The sequence below is a fragment of the Pituophis catenifer genome, unplaced genomic scaffold, assembly GCF_029215685.1.
Source record: "Pituophis catenifer annectens isolate HBS135680 unplaced genomic scaffold, rPitCat1.0.hap2 SCAF_3, whole genome shotgun sequence".
In the NCBI taxonomy this organism is placed as follows: domain Eukaryota; kingdom Metazoa; phylum Chordata; class Lepidosauria; order Squamata; family Colubridae; genus Pituophis; species Pituophis catenifer.
The window spans coordinates 181,909,399-181,932,387 of record NW_027256883.1 but is presented as its reverse complement, the minus strand read 5'-3'; the positions used below and the strand labels follow the sequence as shown (position 1 = coordinate 181,932,387).

Genomic DNA, 22,989 nt, shown 5'->3' with positions numbered 1-22,989 from the left:
CTTCTCTTTGTAGTCCATCCCAGACATCTAATTATTCAAACAGAACCTGGGATTCGGAAAATGTACAATTCTTGCCCACATCTGGTAGTTAGAGTGGTATATAACCATAACAAAGTTCCTGGGTTACTTGTAGACCACACATTATACAGTTAGTTTTCAAAAAGTTTATTTAATATCATAAAGATAGATGCAGAATTCCTCTTTGCTAACTTCAAATTATGAACACCTAGCTCTTCAGAAAGTCAAGGAATATCAAATAAAATAAAAATCATGACTTCAGAAAAACTGCATTAAACTGTACTGCTTTATTTATCAGTAATTATATGTATGTAAATACACATATACCTCCCTGCCCCCACCCCCCACCCCCAATTCAGACACAGATTCTCCAAGGATTTCATTGACAGAATCCTTTTACTTTAGCAACAATATTTACTCAGGCCTCTACGCTGCTCCAATCAGAAAATTAAAAACAATACAAGGAAAGCCAAAAGTAATCAAAACCAATCATCACCCCACTCTCAAATCAATCAACAGTGCCAATCAAGATCCTCAGAGGCAGAATCATTCTTTCATCCTGCCCCCAAATGACTTCTTGGAGAGCCAGGTCTTAATTGCTTTATGGAAACTTAAGCGGGAAGGATCTGACCTTATGTTGGGAAAAGGCTGTTTCAGAGGATGGGAAATCTTGACCACAGAGTCCATCATGGCCATATTCCTTCAGAGGCAGGAGCAATTTACTTTTTCTTCCCAATCTCACTGGATGGGCAGATTCCACCTGGAGCAGGCAGTCTCAGAAATACCTAGGCCTCAAGCCATATAGAACATTAAAGGCAACAACTACCAACTTGAATTGTACTGGACACTAAACTGGCAGCCAATGCAACTCCTATAGTAGAGGTGTCACAAAAGGAAACCTAGGATTCCCCAAACTATACTTTTAATTAATTTCCAATTCTAATTGGGAAGACTCATATCCAGTTAGTGGCAATAGTTCACACGTGAAATGACAAGGGCATGATTGATTATCAATAAAGCCTCCCATTCTAGGAATAGTCAAAACTGGTGCACAAGATATAATTGTTTAAAGGCCCTCCTGGCCAAAGTCTCTACTTGTTACTCTAAGCAGGAGATGTGAGTCAAAATGGACCACAGACTGCAAACCAGTTCTGCCAAGAGAAATGCACCCCTGACCATAGCAAGAGATGAATTTTCTCCAGACTGAGTATGAATTTATACTATAGTTATATTATGGTTCAGCCTAAGCCTGTTTCTCTCTGGCCAAATTGTGACAGCCTTAGCTACTAGAACAAAGTCTCCATTGCCATTTCCTGCACAGCCAAGGGTGGAGGTGTATAACTGAATATCATCAGATATCATGTTGACAGATAACTTCCCTCAATGGCTTTATGTGAATATTAAACATGGGGGGGAGGGGGGAGAGAAATAACCAAGTCCCTATAATGCAGCTCCAATGGCTTGATCTCTCCTCCCCAACCAACTGGTACTGATCATTTAAACTGAAGAGCATATTAAGTATTACAAACAGTAATAAAAAATGATTGCACTATGGAGGAGACTAGAGAAACCATACTATAGTTGTATTGATCAAAGAAGAAGCATGCTAATCCTGCCTAAACATACAGAAAAGGCAAAAACAACTGGAGAAGGCAGTCCCACAGATGCCTAGGCCCTGAACCATGTAAGGCTATATAGATGACCATCAGCAGCTTGAATTAGAATCCAAACCCACCATTAACCAGAGCCAACTAGAGGTGTTACATGTGTACATTGAGGTGTGCCACAACTACCTGAATAGTCTCAAGGTCAGATACATATAGCACAATCAATGGTTTTGAAACAAATGACTTTCAGGAGCACTAGGAGAGTTATACTGCCACTATTCTGTCCCAAGCACTTTTATAGGCTCCTTTGGATCCCCTGAGACAAAATACTGAAGAACAAAAACATATGGATTTTCCTTTCAAACCTTCTAAATGAATATCAACCTCCCTCTTGAGTCAAGAAATAGTTGCAAAGGGAACCAAAGGGATCTAGAAGGCCCCACCTTATTGTAGTCATTGATAAATGATACCTAAATTACCTACATTCAGTTTCTAAAATCGGTAATGTAAGTGCTTTCTTCTTGTCATCAACCTAATTAATTAGACTCTGTGAGAATCAGGCTTTCTTGGCTGTGAGCCACTGATAGGGATTTGATCACCCAAATTAAAACCTCTCTCCCCTCAGCACCATGCTAAAATACATCAATGGTTTTCAATTGGTTAAATAGTCTACTTTTCATGTCAATGTACAAGGAAAAATATAATTATATAGCCATATCTTCTCCTGAAACACTCCCCACATTATTCTATATTGCTCCTACTACAAATATATACAGTTGTAATTAATATAGGAGGAAATAAACATTGTAAACAAAACTAAAATAACTATCAACATATTAAGCCAGAGGGGAAAAAAACAAGGAATTCTTCTCCCAAAAAATAATTAACCCCCAGATTACAGAATATGAAGCCAAATTCCCCAAATTGCCTGGAAATATAAATGTCAGAAGAGAATTATGCATATGTAATGAAGTCACCATCAATCAGAAATGAGCATAGGGAACAGACAAAAATCAATTGTTAGCCTACATTCAGTCCATCACAGGGTCTGATATTGACTCCAGAATTCCACATCCATCTTGATATCAGCTGAAGAAAGCTATGCTATTTCCTAAACCACTTCTACTAGTTCAGGAATGGGAAGAAATAGCAGTAATCAGTAAATCAACAATATTGATTTGGGGATTCCACACTAACATACACTCTGAATAGCGGTCAAGGTACCATAACAAAAAGTGGAAAGGAATTACAATAACTGAACTAAAATCATTCTTAAAATTTCATCTGGAATGCACATCTGTATGTTACTAATAAAACTCTTATCAACCCACAGAAGAGTGTTATATAACAATCAGATTGCTGGAACAGAATTGGGTGACCCAATCTTATCTTCAGGCATGGATACTCACTGGGTATCCATGTGAGATAGTATTTCTCACCCCAGCCCACCTAATAGAACTGTTATGGGAACATTATCATTATTGGAAAATTATCATGAAAGCAGGTTTGTGTTTCTAGAGAAAAAAAATTGATATAAATCTAACAAGCTGCGAATAAAATAAAAAATTGAAAAAGTATCTTTAAATGCTTCAGGATGATAAGTTTATTGTGTAATCATTCTATTTCATTGTCTGAATTTTATGGGGAGTTCAGGTTTTATAATCATTCATTTGTAAGCTTCCTGCTTTCACCTATTTTCATCTTTCTTCCATTTCTTACCTTATTACAGAAAATTATTTCAAGTGTTTAGTATAGAAAGGCCATCAAATTCACTTTGATGGTATAAGAAGCCATTTTATCTGGACATATCTTTTGTTGTAAATAAATGTCAAACAAGTGATAATAAATGTGAAAGAAGAAAATATAGAATGTATATATTGGACTTTATTAAGAAGCATTTTAATAGTTCAGCTTGAAAAAAAATTAGATGGACATCTTCAGGATAAACAAAATCTGAAAACCTCTGATTAAAAAATATTCTCCAATTGAAGAAGATTCATCTTTCAGAAAAGTATGAGTCACTAATCAGATTAATCAATTTTTTTATTTCTTAAGTAGTTTAAAGAAATAAGCTTAGAACACAACAAAATTCATTTCTGGTACCTGAATGGTTCTGTAGGGCTTGGTTTTGTCCATCCTTTGTTGGAGTGATCAAATCCCAAATAAAACTCTTAATCTTCTCATCTCCCTTATAATGTTTAACACAGTAGACCAGTAGTGCTCGGCAGATCATCTCCATATCTTTTTCATTGAGATGCCATTTAAATCGGCCATGAGTCAGAATGTCTTTCCAACGTCCCCAGCTTGAGAAAAACAGATGCACAGCATACAAAGACTATCAGAATTTCTGTAAAATGTTCATACAATTACTTTCTCATTAGTTTATCTCTACAAGATTGAAAAAATAGAAGAAATATATAGATATTAAGAAACAAAAAAGTGGTGAAAGAGGCAGCAATGGAGCGAAAGGGAACTCTATTTACCATAAATAAATAACTATTTCTCCATGAATTTTAATGTATAGCAATGGAAGAAAATGCCAAAGGTAACAGAATTATAGGAACTGAAATGTTACCCTGATTTCAACATTCCAAATATTACTAAATTTTTAAAAGAAGTGCAACAATTCTTGCATATAATACAGGATTGAACATTCAAGAGAGGTTTAACAAAAAAAAACACACCCAAATATAAGCAGATTTTTCTCCACGCGAAAACATTCTGCCCTTAAGTACCGACGTGTTTTCTCATTGAGACGTCGTGAACGTGTGGGTCGCTCATCTGAGTCACTGTCCAGCTCAGAGAACTCCATCAGCTCATCTTCCTCAAAGGAGTTGTAGTGTTTCGTTTGCTTACGGACACGGGGCCTGTCAATCACTAGGCTCTCCTAAGGAGGGAGGGGGTTAACAAAAAAAAATTACATATAATTCTTGTATCTTACCCCAAACTGTTCAGCATGCTTAGCTACACATTTTGTTTTTTATATTAGTGGTTAATACATCGATCTAAGGACTGAACATTCAAATTTTACTTAATAATGTTTGTAAGTTTTCAAAATTCTTGATTTCACATACTTTTTTCTTTCTCTCAAGGGATGTGTTGTTTTAATATGCTTATGTTATAAAAATAGTTTTTAAACTGTTTGTGATATAAATTAAATAGCTTTGCTGAGTTTGAAAAATAAATGATTTGTTTATTGTCACTAAAACCTGACCTGACTTTGAAATGTATGGTTTATTCTTTTTTTTTAAAGCTATTATAAAGAGATACGATGGCAATCAGTTTAAAATTGCTTATACAGATACTAATCAACCTAAGATTTGCATCCACATAAAGATCATCAGGAGAAAAGGCTGAAAACAATGCCAACAAGCTGGAAATTAGATTCTGAAGCATCAATTTGATTACTTTTTTTAAAGAAACAAACAATAATATATCTTTTATTATAAACATTTAAAATTTAACAGCTGGAATAAAAATGAATTGCAAATACAGTTACCAGGTACAGTTACACTTTGCCAGACATACACACACAAAACAGAGACTATGTTTTTGACCTCCCTGTTAAACAATCACACTGATTTTCAATTATTTCTATCCACAGCCATGTGAATCTTAATGTTTTTAACAGCAACATATGGGGAGGGGGAGCCTTTGTGATCTGTTGCTTAGCAATCATCCTTGTGCTGCTGTCTAAGCTCCCTTTTGCCTTTCCTGCTGCCATTTGCCAAACTGCAGCTTTACAAGGTAGGACCCCAAGGGTTTACTGGCATCACTTCTGCCAGAGGAAGTTAGCACTGAGAAAACCAGCTGTTTAACTGAAGAGGTAAACAAAATGATTGGGTACAAAGAGAAAGCATTTATAATATTTTATTTTTGTAGGTATATAAAAAGATTTATAGGGAGAGGGCCTCCTTGGGGTGCCATCAGCCAAACAGTGTAGGCTGGTGACCCCCAGGGGGAGGGCCTTCTCTGTGGGGGCACCTACCCTCTGGAATCAGCTCCCCCCAGAGATAAGGAGAATCCAAGACCTCAGTGCCTTCCGTCGTGCCCTTAAAACCCATTTTTTCAAGCAAGCCAGGCTTAAGAAGAAATTTTTAAATGTTTTTAAATGTTTTAAATGTTTTAATTGGTAGTGAGTTTTAATTGGGCCAAATTTATATATCTTTTAATTGTTTTTTAATATTTGTCCTGCATGTTTTTTAATTCTGGCTGTACACCGCCCTGAGTCCTCAGGGAGAAGGGCGGTATAGAAATTCAACAATAAATAAATAAATAAATAAATAAATAAATAAATAAATAAATAAATAAATAAATAAATAAATAAATAAATAAATTTGATCCTCTCCACAAAATACATTGCGCCCATATTTTTTATATTCTATGCTTCTACTTTAAAAAAAGGTTGGTTCTGATGGTTGGAATAGTCTGATATACCAGATACCCACTGCCATTCAAAGGAAATCTCATATTTTAGCTCTGGAAAGGAAGTAGGTGGTAGATTTTCCCCTTTAATAGAGTAGCTTTTTGTTTATAAACAAGCCTCAAAAGAAATAAAATAAAAGTCGACATCTTGGGAATAAATCAGCCCTACTTCTGGCACTGTGTAGAGTAAAAAAGTGATGCTGAGGTATTAAGTTGAAACAAATTACAGATAGCCCTTGACTTACAACCATTTGTTTAGTGACCATTCAAAGTTAAAACAGCACTGAAAAAAAGTGACTTATGACTGTTTTTCACACATACAACCACTGTAGCATTCCCATGGTCACATGATCAAAATTCAGACACTTGGCAGCTGGCTCATATTTATGATGGCTGCAAAGTCCTGGGGTCATGTAATCAATTACCTTTTGTGACCTTCTGAGAACCAGTCAATGAGGAAACCAGATTTACTTAACCGTATTATTAACTTAACAACTGCAGTGATTCACTTAACAACTATGTTAAGAATGGTTGTAAAATGGGACAAAATTCACTTAACAACTGTCTTGCTTAGCAACATAAATTTTGTGCTCAGTTGTAGTCATAACTCGAGGATTATCTGCATACTGCTGTCAGAGAAAGATAATGCAAATCTACTGGACCACTGTGATCCAAAGATTAAAATACTCATTTTTTCCAAGCTGATTGCAAATGGAGAAACCAGTAGTGATCCATTCATTCACTGCCTGTCACAAGTGAACGAGATCCAGAGTTCAATTAGCTGTTTTATTGCTCAAGCCTACACACAGAAATCTTTTCAGACTGATAGTTTACATCTGGATTAGACTAGATGAGGTTCAACAGCATTCAAAGAAGGGTCAGATTTCACCCACTTCTGCCCATGTAGGGATTCCAGATTAATTCCCTGCTTTCCCCTAGCTTGGCCCATCCCTCTCCAACATTACCAACATGTTTGTTTTAGATATATAAAATCCTAATTCAAAGTGATCTTTCTATTTTCAAATAAAATTTTTAAAAAGATATTAAAAGAATGTCTTTTTAAAACCCAACTAAAGCATGTTTTTAAATATGTTTCACAAAATATTAGAGAAACCTAATGTTTTAATATATCAATAAAATTTCTGTCTGGTCCTTGTAAGCATGGGATTATGATGGTTTGTTTCTTTAAGTAGATGTTGCAAAAAGAAAAAAAAATAACCTTAATTACATATTCCAAAATTTTACATTTTCACAATATCCCTTGATTTGCTGTCATAGCATTGAGTATCTAAATTGCTACATGTAAAGATAAGGATAAATTGCTTTTTAGGTTCAATTTAGAAACAGAGTTACAATTTTAAATAGTACTGAATGATCAGCTCTAAAATACAACCCAGCATAATTCAAAATGTTAATACCAAATTCAATCACTGTCTTTTCTTTTGCTATCTATGTTGAGGTAGTTACGTTTTCTTTCATTTTTTAAAAAAAATTCATGCTGATTTTAAGTAAACACTCTTAACTTATTCTGAATGATTTTATGCAAGTATATGGAGGGAGTATAGTGTTAGGCAGACATTTTAGATTCAATATGGTAGGCTGTGTAGCTATAATCCTAAACAGAATGGCTTTGACATAGCATGAATACGATTTTATAATTCTTATTAAAGAATTTTTAACAAGATGAAAATAATACAAATTTTAGAAATAAAATAAAGAAAAACAGTGAATAAAGAAAGAAAGATACTAGGAAAAATAAAAGATTATAAAGATTATAAAGAAGTGGCTTCTGGTTTCCTTAGCTTTGCCCTCTCCAAGATTACATCATAATTTCTTTCTTTTCAATGTTTACCCTTTCTGATCGTCAACCCCATAAATCAGAATTTTATTATTTTCCTTTCTCCAGCAAAAAGTCCATAAGGGATTTCTAGTCACTAATAAAAGTAGTCATTGTCATTTTTTTAATTAGACAAGTCAATTCAGCCATCTCTACTAATTCTGTCATCTTCACCAACCATTACGGGTATTTCAGAATCTTCCCATGTTTGTGCTTTTAATAGTCTTGCATCGTTGTCTTACAGCAATAGCAATAGCACTTAGACTTATATATGGCTTCATATTGCTTTAACAGCTCTCTTTAAGCAGTTTACAAAGTCAACATATTTCCCCCCAGAGTCAATGTATTTGGGTCCTCATTTTACCAACCTCGGAAGAATGAAAGACTGAGTCAATCTTGAGCCGGTCAGGATCAAACTCCTGGCAATGATCTGAATTATCCTGCAATACTGAATTCTAACTACTGCACCACTACGCCTCCTAAATACCATGGCTCCTTATAGCAAAAATAATGTTGCATGTTTTCCAATTGTCTAGCTATTAATATCCTAACACGCTGTTCATGTCAACAAAAACTCAGTATCAGTATTTACAAAGCAGATTTGGATACAGATGGAAAGATCAAGAATTCCTGTAGAAGTTATCTACACATACTTTGCATTCATCCCATATATTATTAGTGCCCCAAAACCTCAGTAAAACCTTTAACCCTAACCAGTATGTAATTAGGGGAACCTTTTGCAATCACCTCTGAGAATATGTAAATTTGGGGATACAAATTTCCAGAATAAATACATCATAATTACCTTTTCATCCTTTGCATCAGTATCCAGTTCAGCTATTTTTGCCCATTTCTGCCAGAAGTTGGGATCATCTAATGAAATGTCAGTTCTGTTTCCTGAAGCAACAAAGCTGGCCTGGGAGTAAAATGCAAATTAATAGATTGTAACTGACAAAATAATAGAAAATCCCCATAAACCCTATATGCCAAGCCAAATATCATGTTTAAAAAGACCGTCCAAAAGAATTTATTAGAACCTGTTGCTCTCCAGATATTATTAGACTGCAATTCCCATTACCTCTCTGATCATTCCCACAATAGGTTTAGGCCTATTTCAGAAACTGAAATTCAATAATTGGATTTATCCTGAGGGGAAAAAAAAGCATTCAGACCCTAAGAGAGTATTCTCCAACCTGTATGGGCCTCCAGATGTGGCAGCAACTCCCATTAGCTGGGAAAGGTGCCCTCGCATAGATGGTTTGTAACTCATAACATCTCTTTGAAAATTAAGAATTCCTCACCAGAAACATCCATAGGGGAGGAGGAGCAAGGAGAAATGATTAAAGCAACTATGTGCCTACACAACTCAACCTGCACACAACCATAACATGATTTGAAGCCACATTGGAATGGCATGTTTTTGTTATTTTTATGAAAGCCTTGATCCTATAGTTACCTTTGGATCTTATAAGTATGGATAATATGACTGACAATGGCTTGAAACTATTGCTTTTCATCTCTGTTAAAATATTCTTCTCCATTCTTTGCAACAAGTTAGGTTGAGTGATCATGGCAAACTATAATTTGGTTTGATTTTTTTGACAACCATATAACAACTCAGCCAAGCCAAGTCTTAACAGAATATGAATCAATCATTTAGTTGATAATTCTGACTAAAATTTGCTTTCTAAATTACTCTCTTTTTATTGATACATAATACTATCAAGTTAAGAATATAGTGGGATATGAAAGCAGGAAAAATGTAATCTTTACATAAGGAATGAATAAGATGTATAGATGTTGTAGGACTATAACTCCCATCATTCCTCATGATCAACTGGTTCCAACTGATGGAAGATGGAATTCAACCTGAGGAGAATTATATCTCTGGTTTGGGGGGAAATGGCTATCTAATACCAATAGGACTTGTACAAAGCAACAAGAAGCTGTAGACTCCTATCATGCTCTTTTTTGTATGTGGCTAATAAAAACAAAAAACAAAACGATTTCCTACAATAAACTTAGATGGCTTTGTCCCCATAGCACAGAACCAACCTTGGAAAATGTGGAGCCTTTCCCTTCAGTCTGAATAGTGATGGTTTGGGTCCTACGTTGCAGGATTTGATCGATGTCTTCTTCACAGAATTTGGAGCCTTCATCTTCCTCATCCATTAAAGCCCCATAAGCACCTTTTCGCAATAAATCTTCAACCTCCATCTTGGAGAGCTGCTGCACCTTCCAGAAACAGACAGACTGATTGATTCCAGAATGGGAAAAAAGACAGGAACTCATGACAACTTCCAGATATAAGTTGACATGAAAATCTAAGGAGGAAGGGGAATAAAGATTAGAAGACCTCTAGGTCTTGCCTGTATAGGATACCCTTACCCCATTGTTGCTTCCCTTGCGGTTGATATCCTGCAACACTGCCTTGTCTAATCCTAGTTTCAAGCTGGCCTTGTCAAACATCTCTCGTTCATAGGAATTTCTGGTGATGAGGCGATAGACTTTAACTGCCTTGCTTTGCCCTATTCGGTGGCAGCGAGCCTGAGCCTACAGGAGGAGAAAGACATCACTCAAAGTAGAGTTGGCAAAACTGGGGTGAGGGGAAGATTAAGTTTCCTCAAGAAGAATATATCCCACTCATGCCATCACCTAAATCATCATCTCCCATTCATGCCTTCACCAGTATCATTCCACTTTTCAGTAGCACACTGGGAGCCATATTCCAAAAAATAGGTGGGGTCAGGACAAAACAAAAGATCAATATAATTAAAATTTAAAATTAAGTATAGTAGGGCAATAATTTCCACATCTGGCATATTTAAAATTATAATAACTTCTGGAGTTCTGGAAGAGTCAAGGCTTCTGAAGGGTAGATATGGCTAAGGGTCTGACAATGTTTACTTCTCACTTAAAATATTTAAGCTATTTCCCAATATGGATTCCCAACATCTGAACTGAGCCAATGAAGATTAGCTATCAGGCTAAGGGCCCTAATATGAACTATGAAACAAAAACAACTATAGTTAAATTAATCCATTGTATTTCATTAAATAATCAAAATATGAACCATCTGAATGTTCAAGTAACTTTTATCAATACAGTAAAATCTCAATCTGAAAGACAAAATTGAGGCTGGACATGTCCTCTCACCCCTCCCTCCATACAAAATATAGTTTCTTTCATAAAGCTGGAAAGTGTCCAAGAAGGAGGATCTGTGTCCTCTATTGTGGATGCAAAAAATGTGCCACTCCAGAAACATAGTAATCCCATAGCAGCAAGAGTATGCATGTATAATTAACAGGACAGGACACTTCTAAATTCTTTCTTCATGGTTTCTCTCCTTAGCTGTCATCTGCAATGCAACAGGGCACTTTAGGTTGGTTTTCACTCAAGTTCCTGACAGTTTGAAAGGATCAGGACACTTAATGTATATTTTTATGCATGCATAATTCTACTTTTGGATTAATCAAACATTTAGATTTAACAGATATTTTTTTCCCTCCAGATGGTGTATATACCTTTGAAACAATATGCCTTGGGTCTTTGTTGTTTTTTGCTGTTTTGTATTTCTATGCTTTTTAATCTTATTACTCTAAGGATATTATAAGCTGTTCAGAATCTCCTGACAGAAGTGGCCTATCAATCGAAGTAACAACATAAAACAAATCAAATGAATGTACATATAAAACTGGAACAGGTACTCTGTTTACTCTTGTTTATTGTGGTTCACGTCCTTTCAAGCACTTTTGTCTTCAGAGCAGCTGAATTCATGTTTTCATAGGTCTTCTACATAATTTATATTCCCAGAGATAGCACTAAATTTCTCCTCAATCACCCCTTGGGCCATCTGTTCTCATCTCTCAAATACCTGCAGATCATTCTGTGGATTCCAATCTGAGTCAAAGATGATACAGGTATCAGCAGCAGTAAGATTGATGCCTAGCCCTCCTGCCCTTGTGCAGAGCAAGAAAACAAAACGGTCTGAATCTGGCTTGCAGAAGCGATCGATTGCAGCCTGACGTAAATTCCCACGAACCCGGCCATCAATGCGTTCATAAGTATATCTGTATAAATGGAAGTCCATGCATTATTTTAGAAATAACACTAAAAAGAAGTTTACTATAAGACTAGGAAACCCTGCTTCCATCTACCCATATTAGCAATTTAGCTTTGGGATAGTAATGAATTGATTCAATTACCTTAGTCTAGCACAGGGGTGTCAAACTCACATCGTCGTCACATGACGTATTGGGACTTGGCCAGAGCGGGATGCATCTGGCCCATGGGCCAGGAGTTTGACAGCCCTGGTCTAGCATAACTTTTCCCAAACTGATGGTCATTAAGAAAGCAAAAGTTGCCATCCAAATATATCTGATAGATGTGGAAGAAGGTTAATCTAGATGATAAAGGTATCACTAATCAGCCTCCCCCTTTCGCAGAAATGCCAAAGAAATTGTGAGATGATGCATGGTTTAAGTCCAAAGATTATACTATGCATTTGGAAAAGTAGTTCTCAGCTTGTCAGACACCATAAAACAAACAACTGATTTTTTCTCAGTCTTGATTGATATCTAAGTCTACAAGAATAATGTTACTAGTTTACTACCTGACTAGCTGTATAAATGGAGCCTGCTGGAAATCTATTTTTGATCTGTGAGTATAAATATTCAAGCATAGATCAATGCTCTCTCCGAGAAATTGACATACAGCATCTGAAAGTCAAAGGCATTCAGCAATATGATAGATTTTTCTAAAACTTGGTTCCTTTCCTTCAACTTCTTCTCTATGTTTTTCCACTTCCTTTCCAAACTGAAAGGAAGACTGGACATACTTCAGAGTCATTCATAAGAGAAGTAGATGCTGTGAGACCAGCAAATGTGTTTAGTCCCATGTTGGCGAACCTATGGCACATATTAGTGGGCACGCCAGCTCAGCTCTGGGGCGCATGTGCGCACCGGCCAGCTGATTTTTGGGCCTTCTGGGCCCACCAGAAGTAGGGAAACAGGCTGTTTCCTGCCTCTGGAGGGCCTGGGGGCGGGGTGGGGAAGGCCCGTTTTTCTTTCTTACCTGGCTCCAGATCATCTCTATGTATCTGGGAAGGGCGAAAACAGCCTTTCCCACCCCCTTGGAGGCCCTACGGAGGCTGAAAGGCCCATTTCCCAACTCCCGGTGGGACAGGAAGTGACGTTTTTTCCTGTCCCCAGCCTCCAGAGACTCCTAGAGAGGCTCCTACAGACTCCTAGAGAGGCTACTAGAGACTCCTAGAGAGGTTCTGGAGGCTGGGGAGAGCAAAAAATGTCACTTCCTGTCCCACGAGAATTGGGAAATGGGCCCTTTCAGCCTCCATAGGGCCTCCAAGGGAGTGGGAAAGGCTGTTTTCGCCCTTCCCAGATACACAGAGAGGATCTGGAACCAGGTAAGAAAGAAAAACGGGCCTACCAGGCCATCATGTGCCAGGAGCGGGGGGGAGGGGGAGGGGGTTGTGCACGCATGCGCGTGGGCACGTGCGTGCGACCCTCCCCTGCCCCCCCTCTCCTGGCATGCGATGGCAAAAAGGTTAGCCATCACTGGTCTAGTCCATAAGGCTATTTTCTTCTCTGCAGTTCTCTATGAGTGTCATTCAAGTTAATCTCCTACAGTTTCTGCATAGCACTACAACCCCTATTTTTCTTGAGGACTTTGTCTGTTGCTATAATGGCAGGATTTTATTTTAGTGATTTTCAAAATGACTAACATGAAAAGGACAATGTTGCCACCATGTAATTGACAAGGGGGGTGGGGAGGAGGAAATCCTGCAGTTCTAATGACTACATTGACAATTTGATTGATCTCTGAGCTGCAGCATGCTCCTTCTATAAAGACAGATGCTGGATGACATCAATATTCCAAAAGTAGACTTGCAACTAATTATGCTTACGAAGAGCTGGAGAAATATTTCAGTTCAATATTTTTTTCAATATAAGTCTTATATATGTTTGAAAAATACATTTCTCCTGCAAAGGATAAAAAAGACAAAGTGCAAAACAGCATGCAGAGAGAAACAAAATCAGAGAGAAAAGAGGAAAAAACAACAAGGAGGTGAAAGAACCTAAGACAATGAGAAGAAAATAGTATGTACCCATGATGGTGAACCTATGGCATGTGTGCCCAAAGTGGCACGCGAAGTCATGTCACCCGGCATGCATGGCCTTGCCTGTTTGTCTTCTGGGTTTCTGGCGTGCATGTGTGTGCGACTATCAGCTGTCATTCGTGCGTGCAGTGGTGCTGAAAACCAGTGTGCGCATGCACGCTGGCCAGCTGATTGTTGGGTGCGCATGCGCACCAGAACCTGGAAGTTTGGCTTTTCTGGAGCGCGATCCCTTCACGCGTGGCAGTGCCGAAAACCGGCCTGAGCATGCATGCCGGCCAGCTGATCATCGAGCAAGCATGCGTGCTAGAACCTGGAAGTTTTGCTTTCCTGGAGCGCACTCTGACGAGCGTGCGCGTGTGTGCGCACGATGTTTCCGCATGACCTTTTCGGCAGTCAGTGCCAAAAGGTACACCATCACTGGTATATACAGATGCACTAGAAGATACATATAGCCTAATGAACTTATAGCCAAATAACTGCTTAGGATTGATCCAAATGATGCTCTTTTGTGTATAAGCTTCTGGGCTGTACTGACCGCCGCTGGATGAGATAATCCTCCAGGATATCTAGGCAGCGCACCATCTGGGAGAAGATCAACACCTTGTGCCCGCCTGCAATCAGCTTTGGCAGCAACTTATCAATCAGCACCAGCTTGCCTGCTGCCTGGATCATTGCCTGCAACTGGAAATCATGAGCTTCTGAGTTGTGGGTTTTACGGAAATCTTCTAGGATCTTTTCCTCTGCTCCTAATCCAGAAAAAGAGAGGGAGAAAAATCAGAAGGAATTAAGTTACATAACCAATATGAAAAGCAATCCCATCATACAATATACAAACAGCAGAAAAACTCTTTTTTTACCAAGGCTTTGTAAAAAATACAAAACAAATGCAAGTGCCAGTTTTTATCCCTTTATAATACATACACTCTTATAAAATGTACTTTCTATACACACATATAAGCGTTCTCCATCTTTGATTCATCCACAAACAATCTTTCAGCTAAGTACACAGAGTGATATTTGTTACTGTTATGAGGCTCTTCCAATGAAAAATAAATGAAAGCAATCATAATGCTACCATCATCAACCAACTAGGAAGGTAACAAAGAAAACTAAGCAAAACATTCCTGACTATTGACGGGCAAATGGAAAATTGAAGCACCATTATTCCCCCATCATACCAGGGGTGAAATGCTCCCAGTTCGGACCGGAAGCGATGGCGGTGGGTGGTTAGGAGAACCAGTAGCAAACATTCCTGCCCGCCCCCCATGCCCAGCTGAGCCGGGCAATCATCAGAGGCTTTTTAATTTTTAAAAGAATTTTTTCTACAAACCCTTCAGCCGAAAAAATGCTTTTAAAAGTTAAAAAAAAAGCCTCTGATGATCCCGCGGCTCAGCTGGGATCGTCAGAGGCTTTTAAAAGCATTTTTTCTACAACCTCTTTGGCTGAAGAGGTTGTAGAAAAAATGCTTTTAAAACCTCTGACGATCCCAGCTGAGCTGCCTGATCGGCAGAGGCTTTTAAAAGCATTTTTTTACAACCTCTTCGGCCAAAGAGGCTGTAGAAAAAAATGGTTTTAAAAGTTAAAAAAAAAAAAGTTGGCCACACCCACCCAGTCACATTACCCCCACCACCAAGCCACGCCCACAGAACCAATAGTAACAAATTTTACATTTCACCACTGCATCATACGTTAAGTGGGCTGGAGTGCCCAACTTCCAGCCCTACCTCTTACCATTAATGAGGTAGGGATGATTGCAGCACTTGCGCAACTCCATCATGGTATTGATGAGGTTGGGCATGTTATGCTGGTTAGCACCCTTGGATAGAAAGCTAAAATTTTTCTCCAGGATGGCTCGATAGTATTTCTTCTGGATGTTGGTCAGCTCTACTTCAATGATGGTCTCCTGTTTAGGTGCTAGATTCTTCTCCACATCATCCTTCAGCCGTCGCAGCATCATGGGTTTTAGGAGAGACTGCAGTTTCTTCACCTGCCGGGATTAAAAAATATAATCTACCAATACCATATATAACACTTTCTCAATAATTAATGAAAGTAATACAGAAAATAATTCTCAGTGATGCCAGGGCTAGTACATTGAGGGAATATGTAACTGCTCAAATTCTAAGATTATAATATTAGGGCAAAACCATGTGCCTTTCCTGCTGCCTTGAAAGAGGCGGTAGTGAGGCCCCTCCTCAAGAAGCCTTCCCTGGACCCGGCTGAATTAGCCAACTATCGTCCAGTCTCCAACCTTCGTTTTGTGGCGAAGGTTGTTGAGAGCGTGGTGGCACGACAACTTCCCCGGCACCTGGATGAAGCTATCTATCTAGACCCGTACCAGTCGGGCTTCAGGCAGGGGTACAGCACAGAAACGGCATTGGTCGCGTTGGTGGATGATCTCTGGAGGGCTCGGGACAGGGGTTGTTCCTCTGTCCTAGTCCTATTAGATCTCTCAGCGGCTTTTGATACCATCGACCATGGTATCATGCTGCAGCGGTTGAGGGGGTTAGGAATAGGGGGCACCGTTTTGCGGTGGTTCTCCTCCTTCCTCTCCGACCGCTCGCAGTTCGTGTTGGCAGGGGGGCAGAGGTCGACCTCGAGGCGTCTCGCATGGGGAGTGCCGCAAGGGTCGGTCCTCTCGCCCCTCCTGTTCAACATTTATGTGAAGCCGCTGGGTGAGATCATCCGTGGTTTTGGAGTGAAGTGTCATCTGTACGCTGACGATACCCAGCTGTACATCTCCACCCCAGACCACCCCAACGATGCCCTTGATGTGATGTCCCGCTGCCTGGAGGCCGTGCGGGCCTGGATGGGGAGGAACAGGCTCAGACTCAACCCCTCCAAGACCGAGTGGCTGTGGCTCCCGGCGCCCCGATATAGTCAGCAGGTGCCATCGCTGACTATTGGGGGTGAATCTTTGCCCCCCACGGAGAGGGCTCGCAATCTGGGTGTCCTCCTGGATGCACGGCTGTCTTTAGAAGAGCATATGACGGCCGTGGCCAGGGGGGCCTTTTATCAGGTTCGCCTGATTCGCCAGTTGCAGCCCTTTCTGGATCGGGACGCCCTGCGCACGGTCACTCATGCCCTTGTTACTTCCCGGTTGGACTATTGTAATGCTCTCTACATGGGGCTCCCCTTGAAGAGCACTCGGAAGCTCCAGCTGGTCCAGAATGCGGCCGCGCCGGTGGTTATGGGCGCAACCCGTTATGCCCATGTGACACCCCTCCTGCGCGAGCTGCACTGGCTCCCGGTGGTCTTCCGGGTGCGATTCAAGGTGTTGGTTACCACCTTTAAAGCGCTCCATGGCATAGGACCCGGGTACCTCCGAGACCGTCTTCTGCCACCAATAGCCTCCCACCGACCAGTTCGTTCCCACAGAGAGGGTCTCCTCAGGGTGCCGTCAGCCAAGTTATGTCGGCTGGCGACGCCCAGGGGGAGGGCCTTCTCTGTGGGAGCCCCAGCCCTGTGGAATGAACTGCCCCCGGAAATTCGTAAGATATCTGACCTCCGGGTGTTTCGCTGCGCATTGAAGACCCTGTTGTTCCGCCAGGCCGGACTATCAATGCAATAGTTTTAAATTGGGGTATTTAAATTTATTGGGGTTTTAAATTTGAGCCATTTATTTAATTATTTTAAATTTTATATCATTGTTTTGTTTGTGTTTTTAAATAGGCTGTACACCGCCCTGAGTCCTTCGGGAGAAGGGCGGTATAGAAATAAAATTATTATTATTATTATTATTATTATTATGTAACTGTTCTATTCGTTTTCCTGCTCCTAGTTTCAGCAAGAAAATATATACATGCAACAGATAGTAAAGGCACCTTTGGAGAACATAAGTATAAATGCGTATATACCTAAAGATTTGGTGATATGTGAAAAATGAAAATCTTGGTGAATTAGTTTGTTGGCAAGTAAGTTACATATGGTTTTCAATATAGTTGCACATGACCAGAAATATTTTGGTAAGAAAGATAATATTTGTATATGAAGAAATTGAGGATATGTTTATATATAACGAATGTTTCAGTTTGCTGCATTGTGTTCTCTCTCTTTTTTTTTAAAGCGCACATCAGAATACAAAAACAATAATAGAGATCTATTTTATCAAAAAAAAAGTACGGTCACACCATAGTTTGGGCAACCGTTTTACACTGTTTATTTCTATACCCTTTTGCCACTGTACCCAAATGCTTACTCAGTAGTCAACTTAACTTCATCTGCAAAAAACTGCCAAAACCCACCCCCAAACTTCCTTGGGGAAAAATCACAGGAAACCCCTATCACTGGAGAATTTATTAAAGTATTTTCTTGTTTACCTGTTCCTCTGTTTTGAGATCCCCAAACTCCTCAAGAAAGGCTGTCTCAGATGGGAACTGCTGTGGTTCCAAGAAGTTCAGTAGGCTGAAGAGCTCCTCCACTGAGTTCTGCAGAGGTGTCCCAGTCAGCAGCACTTTGTGTTCCTGTTTACCATTCAAGGAAAGAACATAATAGTCAAGTTACAGAAAGAACAGGATAATATTAGACTTTATTTTCAAACAATGCTGCCGCAATATTTTTGTTGACTGTAGGTCTCACTGCAAGTCAAAAATATTGTTTCCAGTTCTAGAAGCCTGGGACTGTTTTTACATCTTTAAAGCCAGCAGATATTCTGCTCAACTAATTATCCTCTAAGGAACATGCAGACTTCATTTTGCCAAGCTTTCTATATTTCAAGCCACTTAACCGTAAGCAACATTCACAGGCCATCAAATTCAGCTACTATTAAAATTGAAAACCATACAAAAACCTTCAGTTTCTATGGCTCTAGTATGCACACAGTAGAAGAAATATTTAGCTAGCAGAAAACTATAATGAATCTTTTCTGTTATATTTTTGAAGCCACAGAACAATACTATAAAGTATAATAGCACTTGATACAGTCCTAAGAAATATTAAAGAAATGAATACATTTTCATATATGCACATATGCCTGCAGTATCTTTCATATGCTTCTGTAATCTGCAGAGTCAAATTTCCATGTTTCAGAAAAGAATAACATTTGGAAAATTCTCACCAGACACATGAGCTTTAATCCTTCCAGTAATTTGCAGTTCCTGTTCTTGAGCCGATGGGCCTCATCAATAACCACACAACGCCAGTGAATCTTCTTCAGCTCTGGACAATCTGCCAGGATCATCTCAAACGTGGTAATAACTACATGGAATTTGAAGAGCCCAGGAAGAGGAATACCCTAAGATGATATTATAAAAAATAAGTTGGAATTTACATTCCTAGATAGCAATTAGCACTGATCAGTTATGATTGCATTCCTGGTAAATGTTCACTGAATATTGCAACAAACTACATAGCGCCTGAAACAAATGCATCAAAAGGAGATTTACATGTTCTACTTAAACTTACGATTATGGGGGGTACTTCACAATACAGGTAGTCCTCACTTCCTGATCATTCATTTAGTGATTGTTTGAAATAATGTTAGTGCTGGAAAAAATGGCTTATAACCAGTCCTTGCCATGCTCACGATTGCAGTTCGGGCACTTGGCAACCATTACACATTTACAACAGTTGCAATGTCACCCAAACACATAATTACCATTTGCAACGTTCCCAGTTGACTTCCAATAAGAAAAGTCAATGAAGAAGCCACTGCCAATGGAGGAAGTTGTGGTCATGTGATGCCTCATGATCATGGGTGATTCACCTGAACAATTGCAACCAGAACTGCCAGAACTGTAATCACTTAGTAGGGCAGTCACATGATGTTTTTCTTAACGACTACTTTGCTTGGCTGCAGACTTGCTGATGAAAACTAGGGTTGTTAAATGAGGACTACCTGTGCTATTAATTAGCCATGACCATTTTCTTATTCATATAAATATTCAACGTTTAAATTATAGTGGTATAATTCCACTATCTATCTGGGATCCTCTAAGCATATGTGTCCACGTGCAGAAAATCCAAAGAAATGCAATGTGAATCCAGACTTATAACTAAAAGGCAACCAATCCACACAAATATATTTTTCCATGTTGTAGTGTGCCACTCTGGTTTTCTGTACAGGTAATCCTCGAGTTACGACCATTTGTTCAGCAACTGTTCAAAATTATGAAAGCACTGAACAAAGGGACTTACAACCAGTTCTGACCATTGCAGCACCCCCGTGCTCACATAAACAAAATTTAGCCATTGGTAAAAAGCTTGCACTTATGATTGGTTGCATAGTCCCACAGTCACGATTGCCATTTGTGATCTTCCCTGCCAACTTCCCACAAGCAAAGTAAATTTGGAAATCTCCCCTAGCCTTTCTCCGCTCACACACATGCATTCCCCCGCTTTGCTCATACACATGTATTTACCAAACCCTTCTTCCCAACTTCATTTACATTCATGCACATGGTATCCTCCTTTCCCACTTTGCTCACTCATATGTACCCATCACCACTCTACTTTCCTGGCCTCCCTGCACTCACATGCACCGTGTTCTCCTCCCTAGACCTCGTTGTAATCACATGCACCCAGGATGCTCTTTCTCCGGCCTCCCTGAGCTCCCATACACCCTACAGCCTCCTTCCCAGGCTTCCCTGCACTCATATGCACTCCTTGGCCCTCCTTCTCTTGCCTTTGCTGAGCTTGCACAACTCTTCCTCCTCCGACTTGTGTGCATCCTGTGTCAAGCCTCCCAGATCCTTCCCACCCACTATGCAACAAGCCACTATGGATGAAACCCCCATTGTTCTTACATGGGACTCCCTTTGCTTCCTGTTTAACAACCCACATGTCTTGGGGTTACGATTCAGTCACATGACATCACATTTACAACCACACTGCTTAGTGACAGCAACTGCCAACTGCCGTTTTAACCTGAGGATTATCTGTAGTGTGTTTGAGTTTAAAAATGGCGAAGAAACTGGGCCCCAATGGACATGATAGGGGACGTGGCCCGAAAAATTACGACCCAGTCTCTGGGCAGATTGCACTGTATCAACCCACTTCTGGACCATTCCGCAGTCCATTGGGAGAACTTTATTTTCAAGTCGTCAAACATGGGATGCTACTTAGCTAAGAAATGCCTAAATGCCTAAAGTTGGCCTTTCTTGTTACCTCTACATTTGGTGTTTCCACTGTCCCTTCTTTATTAAAAATAAAACTTTATTTTTAATCAATTCTCCCCACTCCACTCTGCAGATTATATTCCCAAGGCTGAAAACAAGCAGGAAAAAGTTCCTTAAGATATATACAGTGGCACAAACCTGTGTGTCCCGATAAACCATCTCATATTGCTGGATCATCTGGCGGCTTATCTGGCTGCCATGGTACACAATGGCGTTCATCTCGGTCCAAGTGCGGAATTCTCGCTCCCAGTTTGTGATGGTGGAAAGTGGAGCAATGATGAGAAAAGGACCTCGAAGACCCATCAGATAGATCTCGGAGAGGAATGTAATGGACTGTATCGTCTTCCCCAAACCCATTTCATCAGCCAGAATGCAGTTTTTCCTGTGGAAATGCCACAGAGCCATTACAAAACTTCAGAAGCCCTTCTGAAAATGATTCCTTTACCAATGGGTGAAGTCCCCTGCAGACTAACACTGACACAAAATATTGCCTATGGGAGTCCTTTCAACCAACTTTTTATTCACTCTGCCTAATTTAAAACAACCTTCTTTGTTCTTGGGATTTATTTCCACACTCTGTGGTAATGAACAATGCATATTAGCGCATATAGAAAATTAGCTTTTTCTTGACGAGCCTATTCATCTTGAGAATTTAACCCTTTTGCAGTTCCTAAGCGTGGCGTCTTTCTCAATTTTTCCCTTCCCTATCCAGTTACCTCTTTCCTTCGCCTCATTCACATCCAGTTTTGTTCTCCCGTTCCTCTTTCCTTCCCTTTCCAGTGCAGCTATCCCTTCTCCTTAACTCATCTCCAGCCTGCTTTTTTGTCCTTTTTTTTTTTTTTTGGCGTTTCTGCTGAAAGGAGGGAAGGTAATGTGTGTATAATGTGTTTTTGCACGTGAGAGTTGTTTGTGTATTGAGAGAACAATTAATTTTATAAATGGGACATCTTATTTTACAATAAATTAATTTTAATTAGACATTGTTCATTCAGCTAGTATCCTTTTTTCCCTTCCCTTGTCTTTTTTGGGAATATGGATTTGGCAAGTATATAAACACACACCCATAAATCACACACAAGTGTGACATGCACACACGTCCACAGGAGACAGGAAAAGCTCCATGTCTAGTTCTAGTTGGAGATGGGACTCTTGGCTGACCAGATTCTGCGCAATCCAGAGGAATTTTATCGATGTTTATATTTTTTTCTGTCTACTCTTCCTTTGGGCAGAGGAGCATTAAGCTCAATGTAAATAACTTTTCAGGTAAATACAGTAGGCCTAAAGCAGGGGTCTCCAAACTTGGCAACTTTAAGACTTGTGGACTTCAACTCCCAGAATTCCTCAGCCAGCTTTGCTGAGTCCACAAGTCTTAAAGTTGCCAAGTTTGGAGACCCCTGGCCTAAAGTATAGCAACACCATATGTATGAAATGCTGAGTTAACTTTCCAAGTTTCATGTTTTTAACTTTCAACATATTGTCCAAAATGGTTAAAATAGTTTAAAAAGGTATGTAAAGGTGTGCACCCTCACCTACACTCACAGGCAGGGTGTGATCCAGAAAGAAATTAATAAGGCAAACCAGAAACAATTCCCAGGACTTCAGGAATAATTTGTCATATTATTTATCCCCACTGGGAATGCCTATTTGCAACCCACCTATTATACCAGTTAAAAAGCAGCCAATTCATTCCCTCCAGCTGGTATTCCCGCAATTCATTGTTGTTCTTATAGTCTCGAGACTTCTCTAGCTTTTGCCAAGACTCTGAGGCAGGACGCTCCTAAGACATAAAAAATTAATTAGGGACGGAGGAAGCGAGGAAGGAAGCAAGGAAGCAAGCAAGGAAGAAATTGT

The 22,989-nt window shown here is 39.6% G+C and overlaps 1 protein-coding gene across 1 annotated transcript in view; it reads right to left on the bottom strand.

The window, feature by feature from the left end:
- CHD6 (chromodomain helicase DNA binding protein 6) overlaps window positions 1-22,989 on the bottom strand; it is a 151,013-nt gene that overhangs the window by 25,753 nt on the left and 102,271 nt on the right. The window contains exons 13-24 of the mRNA XM_070941645.1: window positions 22,794-22,915; window positions 21,277-21,520; window positions 19,080-19,256; window positions 18,343-18,486; window positions 15,755-16,010; window positions 14,559-14,769; window positions 11,762-11,957; window positions 10,276-10,440; window positions 9,943-10,122; window positions 8,693-8,803; window positions 4,310-4,512; window positions 3,729-3,928 (exon numbers count right to left, since the gene is read on the bottom strand). Coding sequence (XP_070797746.1) covers window positions 3,729-3,928; window positions 4,310-4,512; window positions 8,693-8,803; window positions 9,943-10,122; window positions 10,276-10,440; window positions 11,762-11,957; window positions 14,559-14,769; window positions 15,755-16,010; window positions 18,343-18,486; window positions 19,080-19,256; window positions 21,277-21,520; window positions 22,794-22,915 — 2,209 coding nt within the window. The remainder of the gene's footprint in view (window positions 1-3,728; window positions 3,929-4,309; window positions 4,513-8,692; window positions 8,804-9,942; window positions 10,123-10,275; window positions 10,441-11,761; window positions 11,958-14,558; window positions 14,770-15,754; window positions 16,011-18,342; window positions 18,487-19,079; window positions 19,257-21,276; window positions 21,521-22,793; window positions 22,916-22,989) is intronic.